General features: G+C 38.5%; 1 protein-coding gene across 1 annotated transcript; it reads left to right on the top strand.

Annotated features, from left to right (window-relative positions):
* Nucleotides 1-31: 31 nt before the first annotated feature.
* On the top strand, nucleotides 32-18738 carry fktn (fukutin). The gene is made up of 10 exons (XM_067437588.1): nucleotides 32-151; nucleotides 292-449; nucleotides 3483-3539; nucleotides 3704-3904; nucleotides 4903-5180; nucleotides 6235-6367; nucleotides 7301-7430; nucleotides 14093-14226; nucleotides 16845-16969; nucleotides 17992-18738. The coding sequence occupies exons 2-10, from the start codon at nucleotides 354-356 to the stop codon at nucleotides 18203-18205; spliced, it is 1368 nt and encodes a 455-aa protein (XP_067293689.1). The 5' UTR covers nucleotides 32-151; nucleotides 292-353; the 3' UTR covers nucleotides 18206-18738.
* Nucleotides 18739-18981: the final 243 nt, after the last annotated feature.

The following is an 18981-nucleotide window of genomic DNA, read 5'->3' as shown; positions in this document are numbered from 1 at the left end:
TATTTTTGCAACGCGTTTTCACATACCGCATGTCCCTAGTGGGGCACGGTCGCAGGCAGTGTGCTGTGATTCTGTTGGGAAAACACAGGCAGAACGAATACATTCATAAATGATTGTAATAAAGCAGTTTTTCGGCGTTTTCGTGATTCTGGTAAGTTGAAGGAAGCGATTCGTTATTGTTGCTCGTTTTACTTGTGCGAGTGCAGAATTGATAGTAATATAACGTTAAAACTGCTATCAGCTGTGAGCACAGATGTCATCCGGTGTGTGTTTGTTTCCCTCTGACTCCAGGTGTGTGTGTATGAGCACAGGTATGATCCTCCTGTGTGTGTCTGAGGTCAGCAGCAGCTCTAATGGCTAGAATAAACAGGACATTAGTGTTGACTCTCCTCATCGCTGCCAGCTCCATATTTCTGCTCTTCCAGCTCCACAACTACAGACAGACAAAGGTGACGACACAACTGCGCAAAAAGAACACACACACACACACACACACACACACACACACACACACACACACACACACACACACACACACACACACACACACACACACACACACACACACACACACGTTAGGTTTTTGTGCACTGCCCCTAAACCCCTAAACTTTTGAAAAGTGGGGACATGAGTGATGTCCTCATATTTCCCCCTCTCCTTGTAATACATGTCATACCCATGTCAATACATTTTTTTAATGTTTTTAAAATTAGTCTCTTAATCTCCGCAAGGCTGCGTTTATTTGATTAAAAATACAGTTAAAAAAACAGTGAAATATTATGTTTCTGCTGTAATATACATATTAAAGTGTAATTTATTCATGTTGTCAAAGCTGAATTTTTTAGCATCATTACTCTAGTCTTCAGTGTCCCATGATCCTTCACAAATCATTCTAATATAATTTCTAATTATCATCAATGTTGAAAATGTTTTAACTGCTATTTTTGGGGGGAAATCATGATACAATGCCATTCAAAAGTGCAAGGTATTTTTTTAAGAAAGAAAAGAAAAGAAAGACAGTAAAAACATTTATTCAGTTAATAAATATTACAAAGTTATATTTATTATTATAATAAATGCTGTTCTTATGAACTTACTATTCATCAAATAATCCGGATTTTTTTTGTTTGCACACAGACTTGAAGCAGCACAACTGTTTAACATGAATAATAATCCAAAATGTTTGTTTGTCGTTCTGCATGTTGTTCATTTGTCTGTCTGTCTGTCATTCGTCTGTTTGCCTGCCTGCCCGTCTCTCGTTTTGTCTGTCTGTCTGTCTGTCTGTCGTTCTATCTATCTATCTATCTATCTATCTATCTATCTATCTATCTATCTATCTATCTATCTATCTATCTATCTATCTATCTATCTATCTATCTATCTATCTATCTATCTATCTATCTATCTATCTATCTACAGTTCTATCGTTTTGTCTGTCTGTCTGTTTGTCATTCGTTTGTCTTTCTATCTGTCTGTTGTTCTGTCTGTCTGTCGTTCGTTCGTTTGTCTTTCTGTCGTTCTGTCTATCTTCCGTTCTGTCTGTCTGTTGTACTGTCTGTCAATTTGTCTGTCATTCGTCTGTCTGTCTGCCTGCTTGCCTGTCTCTCGTTCTGTCGGTCGTTTTGTCTCTGTCTGTTTGTCTGTCTGTCTGTCTATATATCGTTCTGTCTGTCCGTCGTTCTTTGTTTGTCTGTCTGTCTGTCTATTTGTCTGTCATTTGTCGTTCTGTCGTTCTGTCTGTCTGTCTGTCTGTCTGTCTATATATCGTTCTGTCTGTCTGTCGTTCTTTGTTTGTCGTTCTGTGTGTCTGTCTGTCCTTCTGTCTGCTTGTCTGTCTGTCTGTCTATATATCGTTCTGTCTGTCTGTCGTTCTTTGTCTGTCTGTCTGTCATTCGTCTGTTTGCCTGCCTGCCCGTCTCTCGTTTTGTCTGTCTGTCTGTCTGTCGTTCATTTGGCTATCTATCTATCTATCTATCTATCTATCTATCTATCTATCTATCTATCTATCTATCTATCTATCTATCTATCTATCTATCTATCTATCTATCTATCTATCTATCTATCTATCTATCGTTTTATCTATCTATCGTTTTATCTATCTATCGTTTTATCTATCTATCGTTTTATCTATCTATCTATCTATCTATCTATCTATCTATCTATCTATCTATCTATCTATCTATCTATCTATCTATCTATCTATCTATCTATCTATCGTTTTATCTATCTATCGTTTTATCTATCTATCGTTTTATCTATCTATCGTTTTATCTATCTATCGTTTTATCTATCTATCTATCTATCTATCTATCTATCTATCTATCTATCTATCTATCGTTTTATCTATCTATCGTTTTATCTATCTATCGTTTTATCTATCTATCTATCTATCTATCTATCTATCTATCTATCTATCTATCTATCTATCTATCTATCTATCTATCTATCTATCTATCTATCTATCTATCTATCGTTCTATCTATCTATCGTTCTATCCATCTATCGTTCTATCCATCTATCGTTCTATCGTTTTGTCTGTCTGTCTGTTGTTCTGTCTGTCTGTCGTTCGTTTGTCTTTCTGTCGTTCTGTCTATCTTCCGTTCTGTCTGTCTGTTGTACTGTCTGTCTGTCAATTTGTCTGTCATTCGTCTGTCTGCCTGCTTGCCTGTCTCTCGTTCTGTCAGTCGTTTTGTCTCTGTCTGTCTGTCTGTCTGTCTGTCTATATATCGTTCTGTCTGTCTGTCGTTCTTTGTCTGTCTGTCTGTCTCTGTCTATTTGTCTGTCATTCGTCGTTCTGTCTGTCTGTCTGTCTGTCTGTCTGTCATTCTGTCTCAATCTGTCATTCTGTCTGTTTGTCTGTCATTCGTTTGTTTGTCTGTCTGTCTGTTGTTCTGTCTGTCTGTCGTTCGTTTGTCTTTCTGTCGTTCGGTCTATCTTTCGTTCTGTCTGTCTGTTGTACTGTCTGTCTGTCAATTTGTCTGTCATTCGTCTGTCTGTCTGCCTGCTTGCCTGTCTCTCCTTCTGTCGGTCGTTTTGTCTCTGTCTGTCTGTCGTTCTGTGTGTCTGTCTGTTTGTCTGTCTGTCTATATATTGTTCTGTCTTACTGTTGTTCTTTGTCTGTCTGCCTGTCTATTTGTCTGTCATTCGTCGTTCTGTCTGTCATTCTGTCTGTCTGTTGTTCTGTCTGTCTGTCTATTTGTCTGTCATTCGACGTTCTGTCTGTCGGCCTGTCTGTCGGCCTGTCTGTTGTTCTGTCTGTCTGTCTATTTGTCTGTCATTCGTCGTTCTGTCTGTCGGCCTGTCTGTTGTTCTGTCTGTCTGTCTATTTGTCTGTCATTCGTCATTCTGTCTGTCGGTCTGTCTATCTGTCGTTCTGTTAGTCTGTCGTTCTGTCAGTCTGTTGTTCTGTCTGTCATTCTATCTATCTGCCTGTCTTTCTGTCGTTCTCTCCTGTTATAATGATATTTTTTCTGTCACTGCAGAATGCGCTTGACGTCTTGAGCGGTAAAGGATATCTGTCTGGGAAAGAGGCGCATTGGGTGAGTCTACTTTAATAGTAAAGATGAAAACTTTACTCTACACTCTGCTTTAGTCTGTATTGTCCAGACACTGCACTCTGTTTCATCTCAAGATATGTAAGACTTGGATAAGGCATTATTCCACCACTCCTAATTTATTGTCTTGTGTGTTTTTCCTAATCCAGCATTTGCTGAAGAAGTTCCTGGGGTTGGTCCATAGGTTTAAACTGCCTGTGTTTCTGATCGACACCGCCTCTCTGAACCTCCTGTCCCAGGATGCCGTTCTTTATCGGGACAGTCAGCTGAAAGAGCCCCACTGCAGTTTCCTCTGCACACACAGAGACTTCACCACCTTTGCTCTGTATGGAAATCTCTGGAAATATGACGTGAGGAAATCAATAGAAATCAATTCAGTGGGGTTATGTTATTGATCCTGGGGGATAAATAAGGGATTATGTACATCCAACCAAAACTTGTATCACCATGAAGCTACCAAATAAATTATGACTGGGACATGAAATTTGAGAAGAAACTTTAAAAATCGTACCTTTTTATTATTATTAAAAGTGCAACAGTCGGGTTCGGGAAGTAAATATCGCTCTTTTTCTCCATGGCGATTTTAACAATAACTTATAAACCATTAAACACAGACCTGAGCTACAGTGTTGTTACTCAATGCTATTTGTATTGTCTAAGTCGTCAGAACACATTACTTGTTTGTAAAATAATCATGTTTTAACAGTGGAATTTGTGGTAAAAAAAAAAACTACACTACCTATGATGCTTTACAGACAATTTCACCCATCAGAGTCTTACCAAGTGCACCAAAATAGCTCTTTAGCTCCGCCCACTCCCATAAAGCACTGCGAATGACGTAATTGAGTCAGTCTACTAAAATACTGTATAATATTTGTGTGTGTGTGTGTGTGTGTGTGTATACAGGGTTGTGAATAGAATTAATTGCACCTTTTGATAAACTCTGATTTGAATCTCTCGACTTCCAAGATCATCTGACTTTGTGACGTACATTGTTAATGACAAAACTTTGTGTTTCAGTAATTTATTTGAGTTATTTGTGTTAAATTTTTTAATGCATTAAGAATTTTGAATTAACACATTAACACTTTAATATATAATTTTTATATCTATTCAAAAATTTTAAATGAGTAGCTTTTCATTTTTACCTTTCTATTTTTTGTCCTATTCATATTATAGTTTATGTTGTGATTGATTGTCTTGATTCATGTGTTTTAAGGTTTTTTTCAATCCCTGTGGGAGAAATGAATGGAGAAAATACTTTAAGGGTGGGCTGTTAAAACTTTAAATGACCCACACCGAGTTTAACTCAAGAATAGACTAATTATACTCCTCTGTGTTGGTGCAGGCCGCCCTATTGGATGCGGCAGCTGAGCGCGGTCTGGAGCTGATGGAGATTCGTGGAAAAGATCCCAGGCTGATCAGCATGGACGATCTGACGTCCAAAGAAATCCCACTGCACTTCCTGTTCCGCTTTAACAGCCGCCTGGTTCATGTGGTTGTTCTGTATGAGCGCAGTGGGAAGTTCCTCTGGCACGGCCCGCTCCGGCTGAGAGACGGTTTGGACCGGACCTTTGCCTCCTTCGGGAAACTGGACTTTGGCCGTCATGCCGGGGCGTTTGACAGGTGACATTATGATTATTGCATGTGCGCACAAATGACGAGTGCAAAAATGTTTTCCATCGGTGTTCCTGTTTGCAGAAATTATGATAAGGACTAAATCAAATCAGTTGATCACTAAAATTTGCATACAAACTCGGCACGTTAACACTACTGTACATTTCTTCAAGGAAATTAATAATTTTATTCAGCAAGGATGCATTGAATTAATCAAAAGTGACATTAAAGACATTTATAATGTTTATAATTTCAAACAAATGCTGAACTTTTAACGTTCTGTTCAAAGATTCTTTCAGGATTCTTTCATCAAAGAATCCTGAAATAAAATATCGGTTTCCACAAAAATTTGAAGCAGCACTACTGTTTTCAAATGATAATAATAAGAAATGTTTTTTTTGAGTAGCAAATCAGCATATTCTTCGATTTCATGTGACGTCACACAGTGGCGCGGCCGCCTTTTGTAGGACTGAATTGCAACATGCGTCTATCTGCTGTGCTGTGTGCTGTGACAACAGCAAATAAAATAAACATGGATTAACGTTTTACAATATCCACAAAAACCCTGAGCATCGTCAGAAATACTTTGCTCTTTTTTTTAAACTTCCTGTAAATGGTCTGAAAGTCCGAACTATACAGAAAATGCTTTCACACAAGAAACGAACCGAACCTTTGTTCTGTTTGGTCCGGACCGAGACTACCTCTTTTCGTCGGACCAAATTTCTTCTGTTTGGTCCGGACCGAGGGAGGTTTCACACCTGTTGTTTTGGTTCGTACCAAACTGAAAAGTCAGAAAATCCGGACCAAACAAGGTAGGTGTGAAAGCACCCTAAATCATGGGGTAATTTTCATTTTTGGGTGAACTAACCCTTTATAACTAAAAGGGTAAGAAAAAAATGATGTGATGAATGTCTTAAATATGATACGTATATGATGAAGAATATCTACTAGTTAGGCTAGGTAATTATGTATTATGTTATCTTGCATATTAACTCGCACACTACAGATGTAAATGATAAGTGTATGGAAAGACATTCATTTTTTCATCCGATGACTTTTCCAGGCCAGAGCTCATTCTGACCACTCTCGATGGGCTTGATGTAAGAATCCCGAAAAACTTCTCTGGTTTCCTCCGTGAGTTTTCCAGCAGTCGCTTTCTGGAGTGTCGCAGTAGAGAAGCCAAGGCCTTCTACCAGGTACTGATGTTTGATGGGAAATCTAAATGTTTGAAGATCTAATATAATTGGACCATGGGCGTCGGAAACATTGTGGGTGGGACAAGACCCACTCACTTTTATCATCTCTAATTCAGCACGTCTGTTTACCTACCCTAACTGAGAAACACTTATTATTAAACACGTTAGATGCTTTATTTCCACGTTTCCAATATTTTCTCAATTTTTATTGAAAATAAATGCCTTTCCGAGCTGATATGTGATGTCTAACGTTAACGTTACTCAATTTGGATACACGATCTTTCCGTGTCCTCAAATCAGCTGACTATGGGTCGCATCTTGTGACATTACGTCCGGTTTTTGGTCCGTTTACATGTCTTTGGTCCGTGTTGCGTTCATATATCAATCGTACCGCACCAGAGTTCGTTTGGAAGCGGCCCGAGACACATCTTTTTAGCGCTCTCGGTCCGATTGTTTGGTGAGCACCAGGCTTCGGATGGCAGTGTTCACATGTTCAAATGAACCGCAATAACCGAGCAATCGCAACAGGGTTTGTTTTAATCCAACCAAATATGACAAGTGTGAACGCACCCTTAGAGTTGCACTATTAATTGTTAAAAGATTGTGATCTGGTTTGAAACACCTTTGTGATTCGGCTCAGTCTATTAAACCTTTGACACGTACGATCAAGCGGGAAAATAAAGTGAGAAGCCCTGTAATTCAATATTTATTACATTTACTGCAGCAATTAACATTTTGTCAGACCCTCTAGTAAATGACATGCTATTTTGTTTGGCTTTTTATTCAGAATCGTGGATGATACATGATCTCTGTTTGAAACCAAAAAAAGGGTGATTCTCACTTTATCCTGATTCGTGCAGCTCTAACTGGACTGTTTTGTCTGGTTTAAGTGATTCATATCTTTGGCCTGAGTGTCAAAATATTGTTGTGCAGCTGTATCCAGAAGACACATCTGCAGAGGCTGTGGACTTTAAGATGAGGGCTAAAAGTCTGCTTCATCTCGCTTCCAAAGTGCTCTCTGTGCTCGGAGTCCCTTTCTGGCTCAGCAGTGGAACCTGTCTCGGTAAGAAGCTCTGAAAATCACATTAAAGGGATCGTTCACCCAAAAATGAAAATGATCCCTTGATTTACTCACCCTCAAGCCTTCCTAGGTGTATATGACATTCTTCTATCAGACGAATACAATCAGAGTTATATTAAAAAAGTCCTGGATCTTCCAAGCTTTATAATGGCAGTTAATTGTTGCCTCATTTATGAAGTCCATAAAAGTGCATCTAGCCATCATATAACTGCTCCACACAGCTCCGGAGGGTTAATAAAGGCCTTCTGAATTGAAGTGGTGCATTTGTGTAAGAAAAATATCCATATTTAAAACTTCATGAAGTAAATTATCTAATTTCCGCCAGATCAGAAAAAAAACTGGTATGCAATGTCGTCAGACATTTTGAACTACAAGAGGGGCTACACTTTTTCGTAAGTTGAATACGGAAAGTGATCGGCCGGAAGCCAGATATAAAGTTTTTAATATGGATATTTTTCTTACACAAATGCGCCACTTTAATTCAGAAGGCCTTCGGAGTCGTGTGGAGCAGTTATATGATGGCTAGATGCACTTTTATGGACTTCATAAATGAGGCAACAATTCACTGCCATTATAAAGCTTGGAAAATCCAAAACTTTTTTTAATATAACTCTGATTGTGTTCATCTGAAAAAAGAATGTCATATACACCTAGGATGACTTCAGGGAGAGTAAATCATGGGACAATTTTTATTTTTGGGTGAACTATCCCTTTAAACTCCTTTTAAACAGAGGTGTCAAAAGTCCTCGCATTCATTACTCAAGTGGAAGTATAGATACTAGGGTTTAAAAATACTTCTGTAGAAGTTGAAGTATCAACTCAAGCTTTTTACTTAAGTAAAAGTGTAAAAGTACTGGTTTTCAAAACTTCTTAAAGTATAAAAATAAAAGTAATGTAAGGAAAAAAATGCCATTAAAGACAAAAGCTTAGGCCACACCACAGGGGCCTATAGTGCACTACCCCACCTCCTCAAAAACATTTTTCTAAAGGCCATAATGACTATAATGTTATATTAAAATGTTAATGTTGAAATATTTGGGAGGCACTGGCTAACTGTTTCAGCCGCATATATACCCATTGAAAATGAATGCATTTTAGTACAATGGAAATATGCCATTATGTGTACTGCTAAGCATTAACATGTGTTTTCTGAAGCGGAAGATATGATGACTAGTTGCCTATAAGTAATGTTATCAATAACCTTTATCGGAACGTAAATGTAGGATACATGTGTGATCAGTGTTGCCAGATTGAGTCGACGATTTAGAGCCCAACGGGCCCTGACTTTTTTTACACCCCTAACCTCATACCCACTGTCGGCCGCTGACTGCTTGGTTGTCACTTTGTTAAAAATTAACAAACAAACAAATTATCCAAACATTTTTCTAAATTAACTTTAATAAAGAAACTAAACGAAATATAACTACTTGGACATTACAAACAAAGCTGAACGATTTTAATGACTGCAGGAGTGTGTCATAAGAAGGATTGTGCAGGGCCTGTGCAGGGCTCAAAAGTCACCAAAACTGCTAAAATAATGTGATGAAATTTTATTGAATAAGCAACTTTAAGTGCAAACAGTGCCCAATATAAGAGATTAGAAAAAGCACATAATTAACAGGCATTTCACACGTTAAAACACACCACTGCCAAAATGCGTAATTCATTGATACTGTACAATAATCCGCAGACAAAAAAAATAACAACAATGTGCTTAGCTTTGCTCTGACAAAACTACAGTACCCTTGTGAAGTTCATAGAACATGCACTTAGCCCAGTCAAAACTGATTCATCATTGATTCAAACCTCTTTCAGCAGCTGTTGGGGTTGCTAGAGCAGATGTCCTGAGTGTGTATATTATGATGGACAGGAATCATGATTATATTTATAAAGAGTCTTCAAGTCACAGGTGTAATCCACGTTTGAGAGTTGGTTCACTCTCCCATTCCTTACTGTAGAAAAGGGCTTGTGTGTATATATATTATATATATATATATATATATATATATATATATATATATATATATATATATATATATATATATATATATATATATATATATATATATATATATATATATATATAATATATATATATACTGTATGCATGCCACTTTAGCATAGCGATCACTTGAATATACATCTACGACGAGTTATCGTGCTGTCATGAATGAGCGCGTCTGCTGCTGATTGACTGAAAGTGCGTGCTTGTCCACTGGAACCCGCCCAATCTGGCAACACTGAGTGTGATTTGTGCTTTGAGTCATGTGCAGGCGCGATGGATCGCGTAGTAACCAATAGGGTGTTGGAATGGTATATGTTTACACTTCTCATCAATCAAATTCACACTATCAGGATGACGCGATTTATCTGCATAGTTTTTTTTTTAAACAAGATGAAATGAAAGAGGAGTAATGAGGCTATTTTTAAAAAGTAAGGAGTAGAAAGTACAGATAATTGCGTGAAAATGTAAGGAGTAGAAGTAAAAAGTAGGCAGAAAAATAACTACTCCAGTAAAGTATAGATACCCAAAATTTCTACTTAAGTAAGGTAACGAAGTATTTGTACTTCGTTACTTGACACCTCTGATTTTAAATACAATAAATTAACCTATGTATACGCCAAAACTCATTTTGGCGTGCATATGATGCACTGTTTTTCGCGTGCATATGATACGCATTTTATGGCGTATTATACTTACGAACCCCCCACCCCACTACCCTAAACCTACCCAAGAGAGCTTGCATATATACGCCATAAAGTGCGTATCACATGCATGCGAAAAACAGCGTATCATATGCACGCCAAAATGAGTTTTGGCGTATACATTGCACGACATTGCACACTCGTACTATTTATACGCATTTATGTGTGATCGGGTTGGGTCAAAAGTTTGGAATAATGATTTATTTTAATGTTTTGAAAGATGTCTCTTCTGCTTACCAAGGCATTTATTTAATCTAAAACACAGTAAAAGTTAATATTGTAAAAATATTATTACACTTCCAAATAGCTGTTAGATATTGTAATATAGTAATATAGTAAAGTGTAATTTATTCCTGTGATCAAAGCTGAATTTTCAGCATCATTACTCCAATCTTTAGTGTCACATGATCCGTCAGAAATCACTCTGATATGATGAACTTACAGCATCATGTGACCAGTCACACCATTGGCAAAAAAAAGTTTGACAGAATATAGCAGTCCAAAATCCATTAGCAAAATATCTTATAATAATGTTATAAAACTGCTTTAAACTTGTGTTGCACACAAGAATGATAAGGTGTGTCAAAAACCTTTTGATGATTTTTGGCCAGCATGTTCATGTAAAACAAATCTGAGACACATTTGGTGAAGATCCTATTAATTTTGTAGGAGTTCAATAACTTGTACTTTCAGTGAAATAAAAATGACACGCTTGCAAAAGGGAGCACACAATATGGTATCTTTGAGCATTGACCAAGAACAATTGACCAAATAAATCAGAATGGCCAATTACACATACCACATTTCATAAAATAGCACACCAATGCATATCCTGTATGGCTGACACAAAAACATTAGCATGACCAAACATAAAGAGATCAGTATCATTATTTTAGGCCAAACTATTAAAGGGAGGGTGAAACACTCAGTTTCAGTCAATCTAATGTCAATCTTGAGTACCTATAGAGTAGTATTGCATCCTTCATATCTCCGAAAAGTCTTTAGATTTATCATATTTATAAAAGAAATATGGGCTGTACCGAGTCTTTCCAGAAAAACCCGAGCGCCTGGAGGCGTATCGTGTGGGCGGAGCTAAAGAATGACAAGCGCGCAAAGCGGTGACGTCCTCAAGCGTGGAGAAACCCAGCTCAGCTATCTCAGCTAATACAGATAATGATCCACAATCAAATCTGAAGGAGAAATAAATTGAACAGGAGAAACGACAACATCAGGATGTCCGTCTCTGTGGTATGTACTGTATTTAGGGGCCTTTGTGTGTCTTTACGCGCAGTTTATGAGGACATGATTCGGTTTATGGACTATTGTATGTGACTAAACCTTAGCAGTAGCAAGCAAAACGGTTTTGCACGTCAGAGTCAGACTAGTGTAACGTTATACACAGAACAGCAATGGAGTAACCGTTAGCGCATTTGAATGACGAAGCACGCGATCGTGTCGTTTACTGATGTTTACTCACGCGACGATAAGCAACAGCACAGACATTTGAAGCAGTTTAACTCACCGGCTGCTTCCAAAGCAGGACCGAACTTTATCGCTGGGACCGCTCTGTCAAAAACACACTTCTTTGGTATGATTTGGTGAAGTCCTGTGACAGCAGTGACCGTGGAAATCCACTTTGCGACGCGACTGAAGCGATGCCTTGTAGCTTCCCGTCATTTCTGCGTTCAAATCGGGTTCAAATGCAGCGCTGCCTTCCCGGAATGCTGTGCTGAAGCGTTGAAGTCGCTTGAAGTCACCCATAGGAATAAAGTGGAGCGCGGTGCAACCATAGGGCGCGTCAGAAGTGTTCACGGATGACTGGATCTTCACCTGAGAGACTGTTTACAGCGTGCATTTCCTCTCTCTCGCTCTAGTTACGCGCGCGCGCACCCTACCGGGAGAAGAGCCCGTACAGCCCATACAAGGACCTTCCGATCTATTTAACGTCAAGTAGACCCATACTCGAAAAAAACTCGCCGAAACTTGTGAGAAACCGGAAGGAGTATTTTTGACACAGAAATACTCCATCAAACGTCCAACATTAGTTTTTGAAACTTTGTCTATGTTTAGGATGGGAATTCAAGTCTTTAAAGGTGTAAAAAGCTCAGTATGCATGAAACAGCATTTCACCCCCCCTTTAAGGGGTTACAAACAAACAGTATAGCTGGAAGCAGTAATTAAAGGGGCCAAGCATAAAGAAGACCAACCTGGCTGGGAGCATGATTTTAGGAAATTTGTCTGAAAAGTTATCAATGAAATCACTAGTCATATGATTTAATGGTTTATCATTTTTGACCAATAGGTGGCACTGTTACGAAATCGATGTGGTGTGGTCAGAGTGAGGTTACAATGACAAAATTTCGTGTCAATCGGTCAAATAGCATTTTACAACAAAACAATGGGAAAATTGTGTATCGTTTGACTCGGCATGCAGCACCGAATCTCAAGAGTTTTGGCTAAACTGTTCAGAAATTATATACAGAAAGGTCCATCTTTCATATTACTAGGTGTATCAATCAATCAATCAATTCTTCCTCAAATTATTTCACACAATATTCGAGAATGGTTTGACAAATGAAGATGATCTTGTTAAATTTTCATGAAAATCAGAGCACAGGCCTAGGAGAAGTTCGAAAAAGTGTGTTTTTCATAAAATGGCTTAACGGGATAGTTCACTCAAAAATGTGTGTTTATCTGCTGACCCCCAGGGCATCCAAGATGTAGGTGTGTTTGCTTCTTTAGTAGAACACAAATGAAGATGTTTAACTCCAACCGTTGCTCGTATAATGCATGTCAATGGGGTGTATTTCTATGAGAGTAAAAAACACACACATACGAATCCATATTGAACCCTGTGGCTCGTGGCGATACACTGATGTTTTAAGACAGTGTGTGAAGACGAAGTGAATGGTTTCTGCGAGAAACACATTTCAAGCAATGTGAATAGTTTTTGTGCACAAAAAAAACAACAACTAAATAACGACTTATATAAAGTTATGGGCCGATTTCAAAACAAAGATTCAAACCGTTATGATTCAGCGGATTGATTCATGATTCGGATCGCGTGTCAAACCGCCAAACTGCTGAAATCACGTGACATTGGCGATCCGAATCATTAATCGATGTGCTGATTCATAACCATTCGAATCTTTGTTTTGAAATCGGCCCATTACTATATGTCTTTATTTATTTTTTGCGCACACAAACTATTCTCGTGGCTTCATAAAATGATTGTAGAGCCTCTGTAGTGAGATGGGCTTTGTAACGACGTCTTTAGTGCCTTTATGGGTCTTGAGAGAGGAAATGACATTAGTGTCAATAAAGGCCTTTCTGAGCCATCGGATTTCAACAAAAATATCTTCATTTGTGTTCTGAAGATGAACGGAGGTCTTACAGGTCGACATTAGAGTAAGTAATTAATGACAGAATTTTCTTTTTTGGGTGAACTAACCCTTTAACTCTGCTCTTTAAAAGCTGAAATTTTCTGGATTTCACTGTTATAAAGTAGGGGGGCACTATGACACATCTTCTGAAAGAGTACAAAATACCCTGATCAAAACACAGGTCAAAAAGCAGAAACAAGCGATATCATGTAATCAGATGCATATGATCATATGCATTAAACAGCATATAAATCAAAACTGTCTAATGTTACTGAATGAAATATGGCCCCTGGACGAGCTCTAGGACTGTGAAGCTTTGGGGTGTTGATGGACTCCATCTACTCCATCCGTGTTTGATCATCGCTCCGAATCACATCCAGACAAAGTCTTTTGACAAAAACATGATTTTCTCAGCTTTTTGCTCACACACTCACACTCATCAGAGACTTATTTTACATCTTGTAAAAAAAGGTGGTATAATAGGACCCCTTTAACAGCTCCACTTTTAGTGTTGATCCCTAATTGTGTGTGTGTGTGTGTGTGTTTTTCACACAGGTTGGTACAGGCAGTGTAATATCATTCCTTACAGTAAAGATGTCGATCTGGGCATTTGGATCAAGGATTATAGGCATGACATCACTCAGGCGTTTCAGAAGGCTGGTCTCCCACTGAAACACAAGTTCGGGAAGGTAAGGAGTTTTGAGATTTCAGGATTCCCCCAGTCAAACAGACTGGACCTGGTTTTGTATCCCTGAAACCGCTGTCCAGAGGTGTTGCAAATATGTCCGCCGAGTGAACAGACTGTCCTTGAAAGGGACTTTGTACTTACTTAATATTTCGGCCAGCAAGAGGACTCAGTGTTCTAGATATAAAAAACACTGTGAAAGAGTTGTACCAGATAAGACGCATGGTAAACAGTTTGTTTTGGTTTTAATTTTTAATTTGACCATAAACCAGATCAGACCTTTAATTCTGCTGATCTGTTACTTCTAACGCCATTCATATTTTAGGTAGGATTCACTTTAAAGTGATAGTTCACCCAAAAATGAAAAATCTGTCATGTCATGTCATCAGCCTCACTTTGTTTCAAACCTGTATGAGTTTCTGTTGACCACAAAAGTAGATATTTAGAAATTTAGGGTCAAATATCCCTTTAAACTTTAAACTATTTAACTCTTTTCCCGCCATTGACGGAAATTTCCAGCTTTCCGTGTTTTCACTGTTATAGGATAGGGGTGCTATTATAGATCATCTGAAAGAGACCTGAAACTCCTGATCAAAACTCATATATCATATTAAACAACAGAACAAAATAACTCAAGTGCCTATGGTCCATCTGTGTTTGATCATCGCTCTGAATCCCTTCTTTGACAAAAATGTGATTTTTCTCAGCTTTTTGCTCAAAATGTTACATTCAAGTTTTGATAATTAAAGAATGCTTGAAAAAAACGTTTTGTTGTTTAAAAGCAGAGGCTCTGTTCTTTCTTTTGATATAATGCATAGTCATACAAAAAATATTTTGGGGCCATGCAATTTTTGTGAAAATTATCAAAAAATCTGTCAGTGGCTGAAAACATTTTATAAACAACACTGGCAGGGAAACCTATATAATATAATATATAATAGTATTTCTATATAATAGTTAACCTTAACTATTTACATTACAGTAAATATATTCTGATAAGTACCACGTCAAGTTACATTATATGTGTTATACTAGTCATGTGTTCCTTCAAAACCATTATGATTTATGCAAGTAAATAATTAAATTTTCATTACTATATTTCATAGAAAGAGAGCTGCAGTTATTGAGATAATAAGATTAGACTGTCATATTGGATGTCCCAATATTTCAGCCCAAAATCAAATTTAACAACTGTTAATGTTTTTTTTTTTTTTTTTACATTGTGACAGTTGTGACAATCAAGCACATTTTCCCTCAAAATTCTCTGAATTCCCTCCAAAAAAAATCCTGATAAGCCCCTTTCACACTGCGATTCCGGCAAATACACGGATAATTCGACCCGGCATTTGTTCCCGGGCCGCTAGATTACGGTCCCAAATACCGTAATATGTGCGCTTTCACACACAACCCGTAACGGTCCCGGGTCGAGTTGACACGTGACATCCGGATGTGACGTATAATGGCGAGCGATCTCAGCTTCAGCGCGGATAGTAAGGAGCTCCGTGGTCTCGACTTGTGTCCAGTTTGTGCACATTTCTGCTTGTTTAATTTTAGTTTCTTATGTATACGAACACTCTCTGCGTTTAAAACACAGACGAGCTCTTCTGGCACTGCAGGGTTGTATTATTGAAAAAACAAGCTCTAGGAGTCGCACGATAACTACGTACACATTGCGGCATTAGTTTTGGCTTTTGTTCACACAGCGCTCGTCCCGGGTCGAATACCGCAATGTTACTAGGTCCCCGACCCGGGTTCAATTCGGTAATCAATCCCGGGACATGGTTGCTTTCACACAGAAGGCGACCCGGCAATGTTCCGGGAATATTGCGGGTCCGACGTGCAGTGTGAAAGGGGCTATACAGTAATAAAATTCATCCTAAATTAATTGTTTTTGATGAGCACACATTCAGTTTAGTACAATAAACACTCAGTATATACTTACAAACCTTACAGATAAACTTCAGATAATGTCTTTTTATTGTTAAAATAATACATTATAATAGGCCACTGTGTGGGCCGTGTTTAAAAGTGCACTATGCAACTTATCGTCCACTGGAGGGCGCCTATACTAAACGGCTCGCGAGTACCGGGACTTTTATTATGACGGGACGGGACACCGGGCGCCCGCACTTCCGCTTTTTCCTGTCAGGTAAAAACAGCTATTTTTATCATATCAGATACATTTAAGGGGCCAAGGGCTTCGGCCATCCGTCCACTCTCTTCCCTGAACTGAAATGAAGTAGTGGGCTGTACTTTCCACACGATTGACATCAGGTTCAAGTACGCCAGGTTGGCTGGTGGTTATGTTGCCCGCATACCGCCTCCCATGGCCAAGACTGGTATTACGACACCTGTCGGGCCGGGGCTAGTAATGCTACTGCTAATTAAGGTTGATATCTCTGCAGCACTATAACTTGACATTTTTTTAATGACATCATCGCCCTTATTTATTCTCATTCTTTTGATGCATGTAGGTCATTTTTTGGATATTTTTACCTCAATTTTTACACATGGCACCTTTAAATCGTCATCAAAGATATATCATAATGCTTAATGCTCACTAAAATAGGTTGAATTGAATTTATTGATAGATTTTTCACCCTTCATTTATTAAAATTTCAGGTTGAGGACAGTTTGGAGCTCTCCTTTCAGGGAAACGATGTGAAACTGGACATTTTCTTTTTTTATGAAGAAGGTGACATTGTCTGGAATGGAGGCACTCAGGCAAAGAGTGGAAAAAAATTCAAGTGAGTATTGGAGCGTTTTCTTATATCAATTAAACATTGATTTTAAAGCTGCAGACTGTAACTTTTTTTTTTTTTTGGTTAAAAATTATCCAAAATCAATTTCTGAGCAAGTACATAACCAGCCCATGTTCGAATATCCTTACCTTAGGCCGAATTACAATGATACGCTTGTAATAATGTGTTATTTGAGTGGTACTGGTGGATTTCTGCATAATATTACACCACCTCTGTATACATAAAGGAGGAGTCAGGGCTAGTGATGTGAGGATGCTGCAGGTGGCGGATCATTTACAGCCTTTACTAACAGCAACTGGAAGGCGAATCAAATATATAATCCAGAAAGGTCCAAACGACAATCATCAGTGCCAACTGGAGAAACCATAGTCAAAAGCAAAAGATTAGACTGCACGGAAATTAAAATCTTCGCACAGGAGAGAGCTTGCGTGCATATGGCTGCCAGATAGGACATGTTTAGGTAAAACTCTGGATGTGTTCTTTTCACAGAAAAGCTCTGTTTGGGGGATTTAAATTACTGAAATCTGGCAACTGCACGAACGCAATAAACAAGTATGCATTTTATCAATCTCCATTTGAGATGTTCTGCTGTGTCATTCAGTCGGTCTGTGTTCTGTCAGAACTCACGAGCCGCTTCACTGAGCTGCTGAAATAAGCCAATCAGAGCAGAGCTCAATTTTAATATTCATGACTCTTCTAAATAAGGCAAAAACAGAGCATTACATCCTAGGGACAATTTATAGGGTTGTAAATGGACCTGTAAAACTGTATCTGAACAATTTTTGCCCTTAAATAAGCCACATACCCTCTATGTAGATATCAGAGAACAATTTAACATATTGTTTCAAATCATTCTAGGGCACCTATAAACACACTAGTGTCACAATAAGTGTTGTGTAAAGCAAGATAACTGTAACTAATAACAAGGTTAACTAATGTGGAAAGCTCTAGAGAAAATCAGCTTTTTCTTTCATGAAATGTCTTATGTTTATATTGTTTCCTGCCAGATACGTGTTCCCACGATTCAGTCTGTGTTGGACCGAGCTGATGGAGCTGAAGGTCCAAGTTCCCTGTGAGACTGAGGACTATGTGAGGGCCAACTATGGACCCAACTGGAACGTTCCTGTGAAAACCTGGGACTGGAAGAGCTCCCCGTCCAACGTGCAGGAGAACGGAGTCTGGCCTGTGAGGGAATGGGATGAAGTCGTCCAAGTTTACTGAAGCATCATGGGAGTTACAGTGTAACAAACCACTCTGAGCTACAGCAAACATGAAAGCACGCCCCTCTGGAAATGTTTTAGTGTTCCCTTAAAGCCTGCAGACCTTGACTGTGTTTGTTACACTGAGAACATTGATCAGAGAAGAAACAGACATGCTTAGACTGTACAGAATGTGCAATGGGTACTGTTTATTTTATTTTATTTAATGTTAATAAACTCTTGTGTATTTAAACATTGTGATGAATCTAAATGCTATTTTATTTTAATAGCTGACACTTAAATCTAAAGGCAAGTGTGGCCAATCTGGAGCATTATGTTCCTAGTCAAACACTTTTATCAGAGGTTGATGTGGGTAGTAAAGTACAGAGCCACCTTGGTTTTGTCTTGTGGAACACAGATAACAATGTGGTTGATTGATGGGTTTAAAAGGCTGACATTTCTTCCGGACTCAAATGTAAAGTAAGCAGAGGAAAAAGATAAGCGGGAGTCATCAGGTTAGAGTAATGGTTAAAGCTACAGTGACTGGTGAAGCCATATGCTTTTGAGTGAACAAAATGAGAAAGATGAAAAGAGCAGGGGACCAAATACTGAACCTTGATGCACACCAATGTTGTGTAACTGCTGATGGTCACCACTTTTATCAGTGGAAAAGGGCATCAGGTTTAAGGCAGAGGAGAGATTACACCACCCATCTGGCTGCATAAACACCTTTTTAAATGATTTTGAGGCATCAGCACTCATTTCCCGTTGCTTTTTTCCCACCGTTACTTGTACACC

This window comes from Pseudorasbora parva, chromosome 3 (assembly GCF_024679245.1).
Source record: "Pseudorasbora parva isolate DD20220531a chromosome 3, ASM2467924v1, whole genome shotgun sequence".
Classification (NCBI taxonomy): Eukaryota; Metazoa; Chordata; class Actinopteri; order Cypriniformes; family Gobionidae; genus Pseudorasbora; species Pseudorasbora parva.
Note: the sequence above shows the minus strand (reverse complement) of the source record. Positions and strands in the feature narration are given on the sequence as shown.

Coding starts and splice junctions, on each gene's coding strand:
- fktn (XM_067437588.1), top strand. CDS start 354: ATGGCTAGAATAAACAGGACATTAGTGTTGACTCTCCTCATCGCTGCC. Junction 3,540..3,703: donor CTGGGAAAGAGGCGCATTGG/GTGAGTCTACTT, acceptor TTCCTAATCCAG/CATTTGCTGAAGAAGTTCCT. Junction 3,905..4,902: donor GAAATCTCTGGAAATATGAC/GTGAGGAAATCA, acceptor GTGTTGGTGCAG/GCCGCCCTATTGGATGCGGC.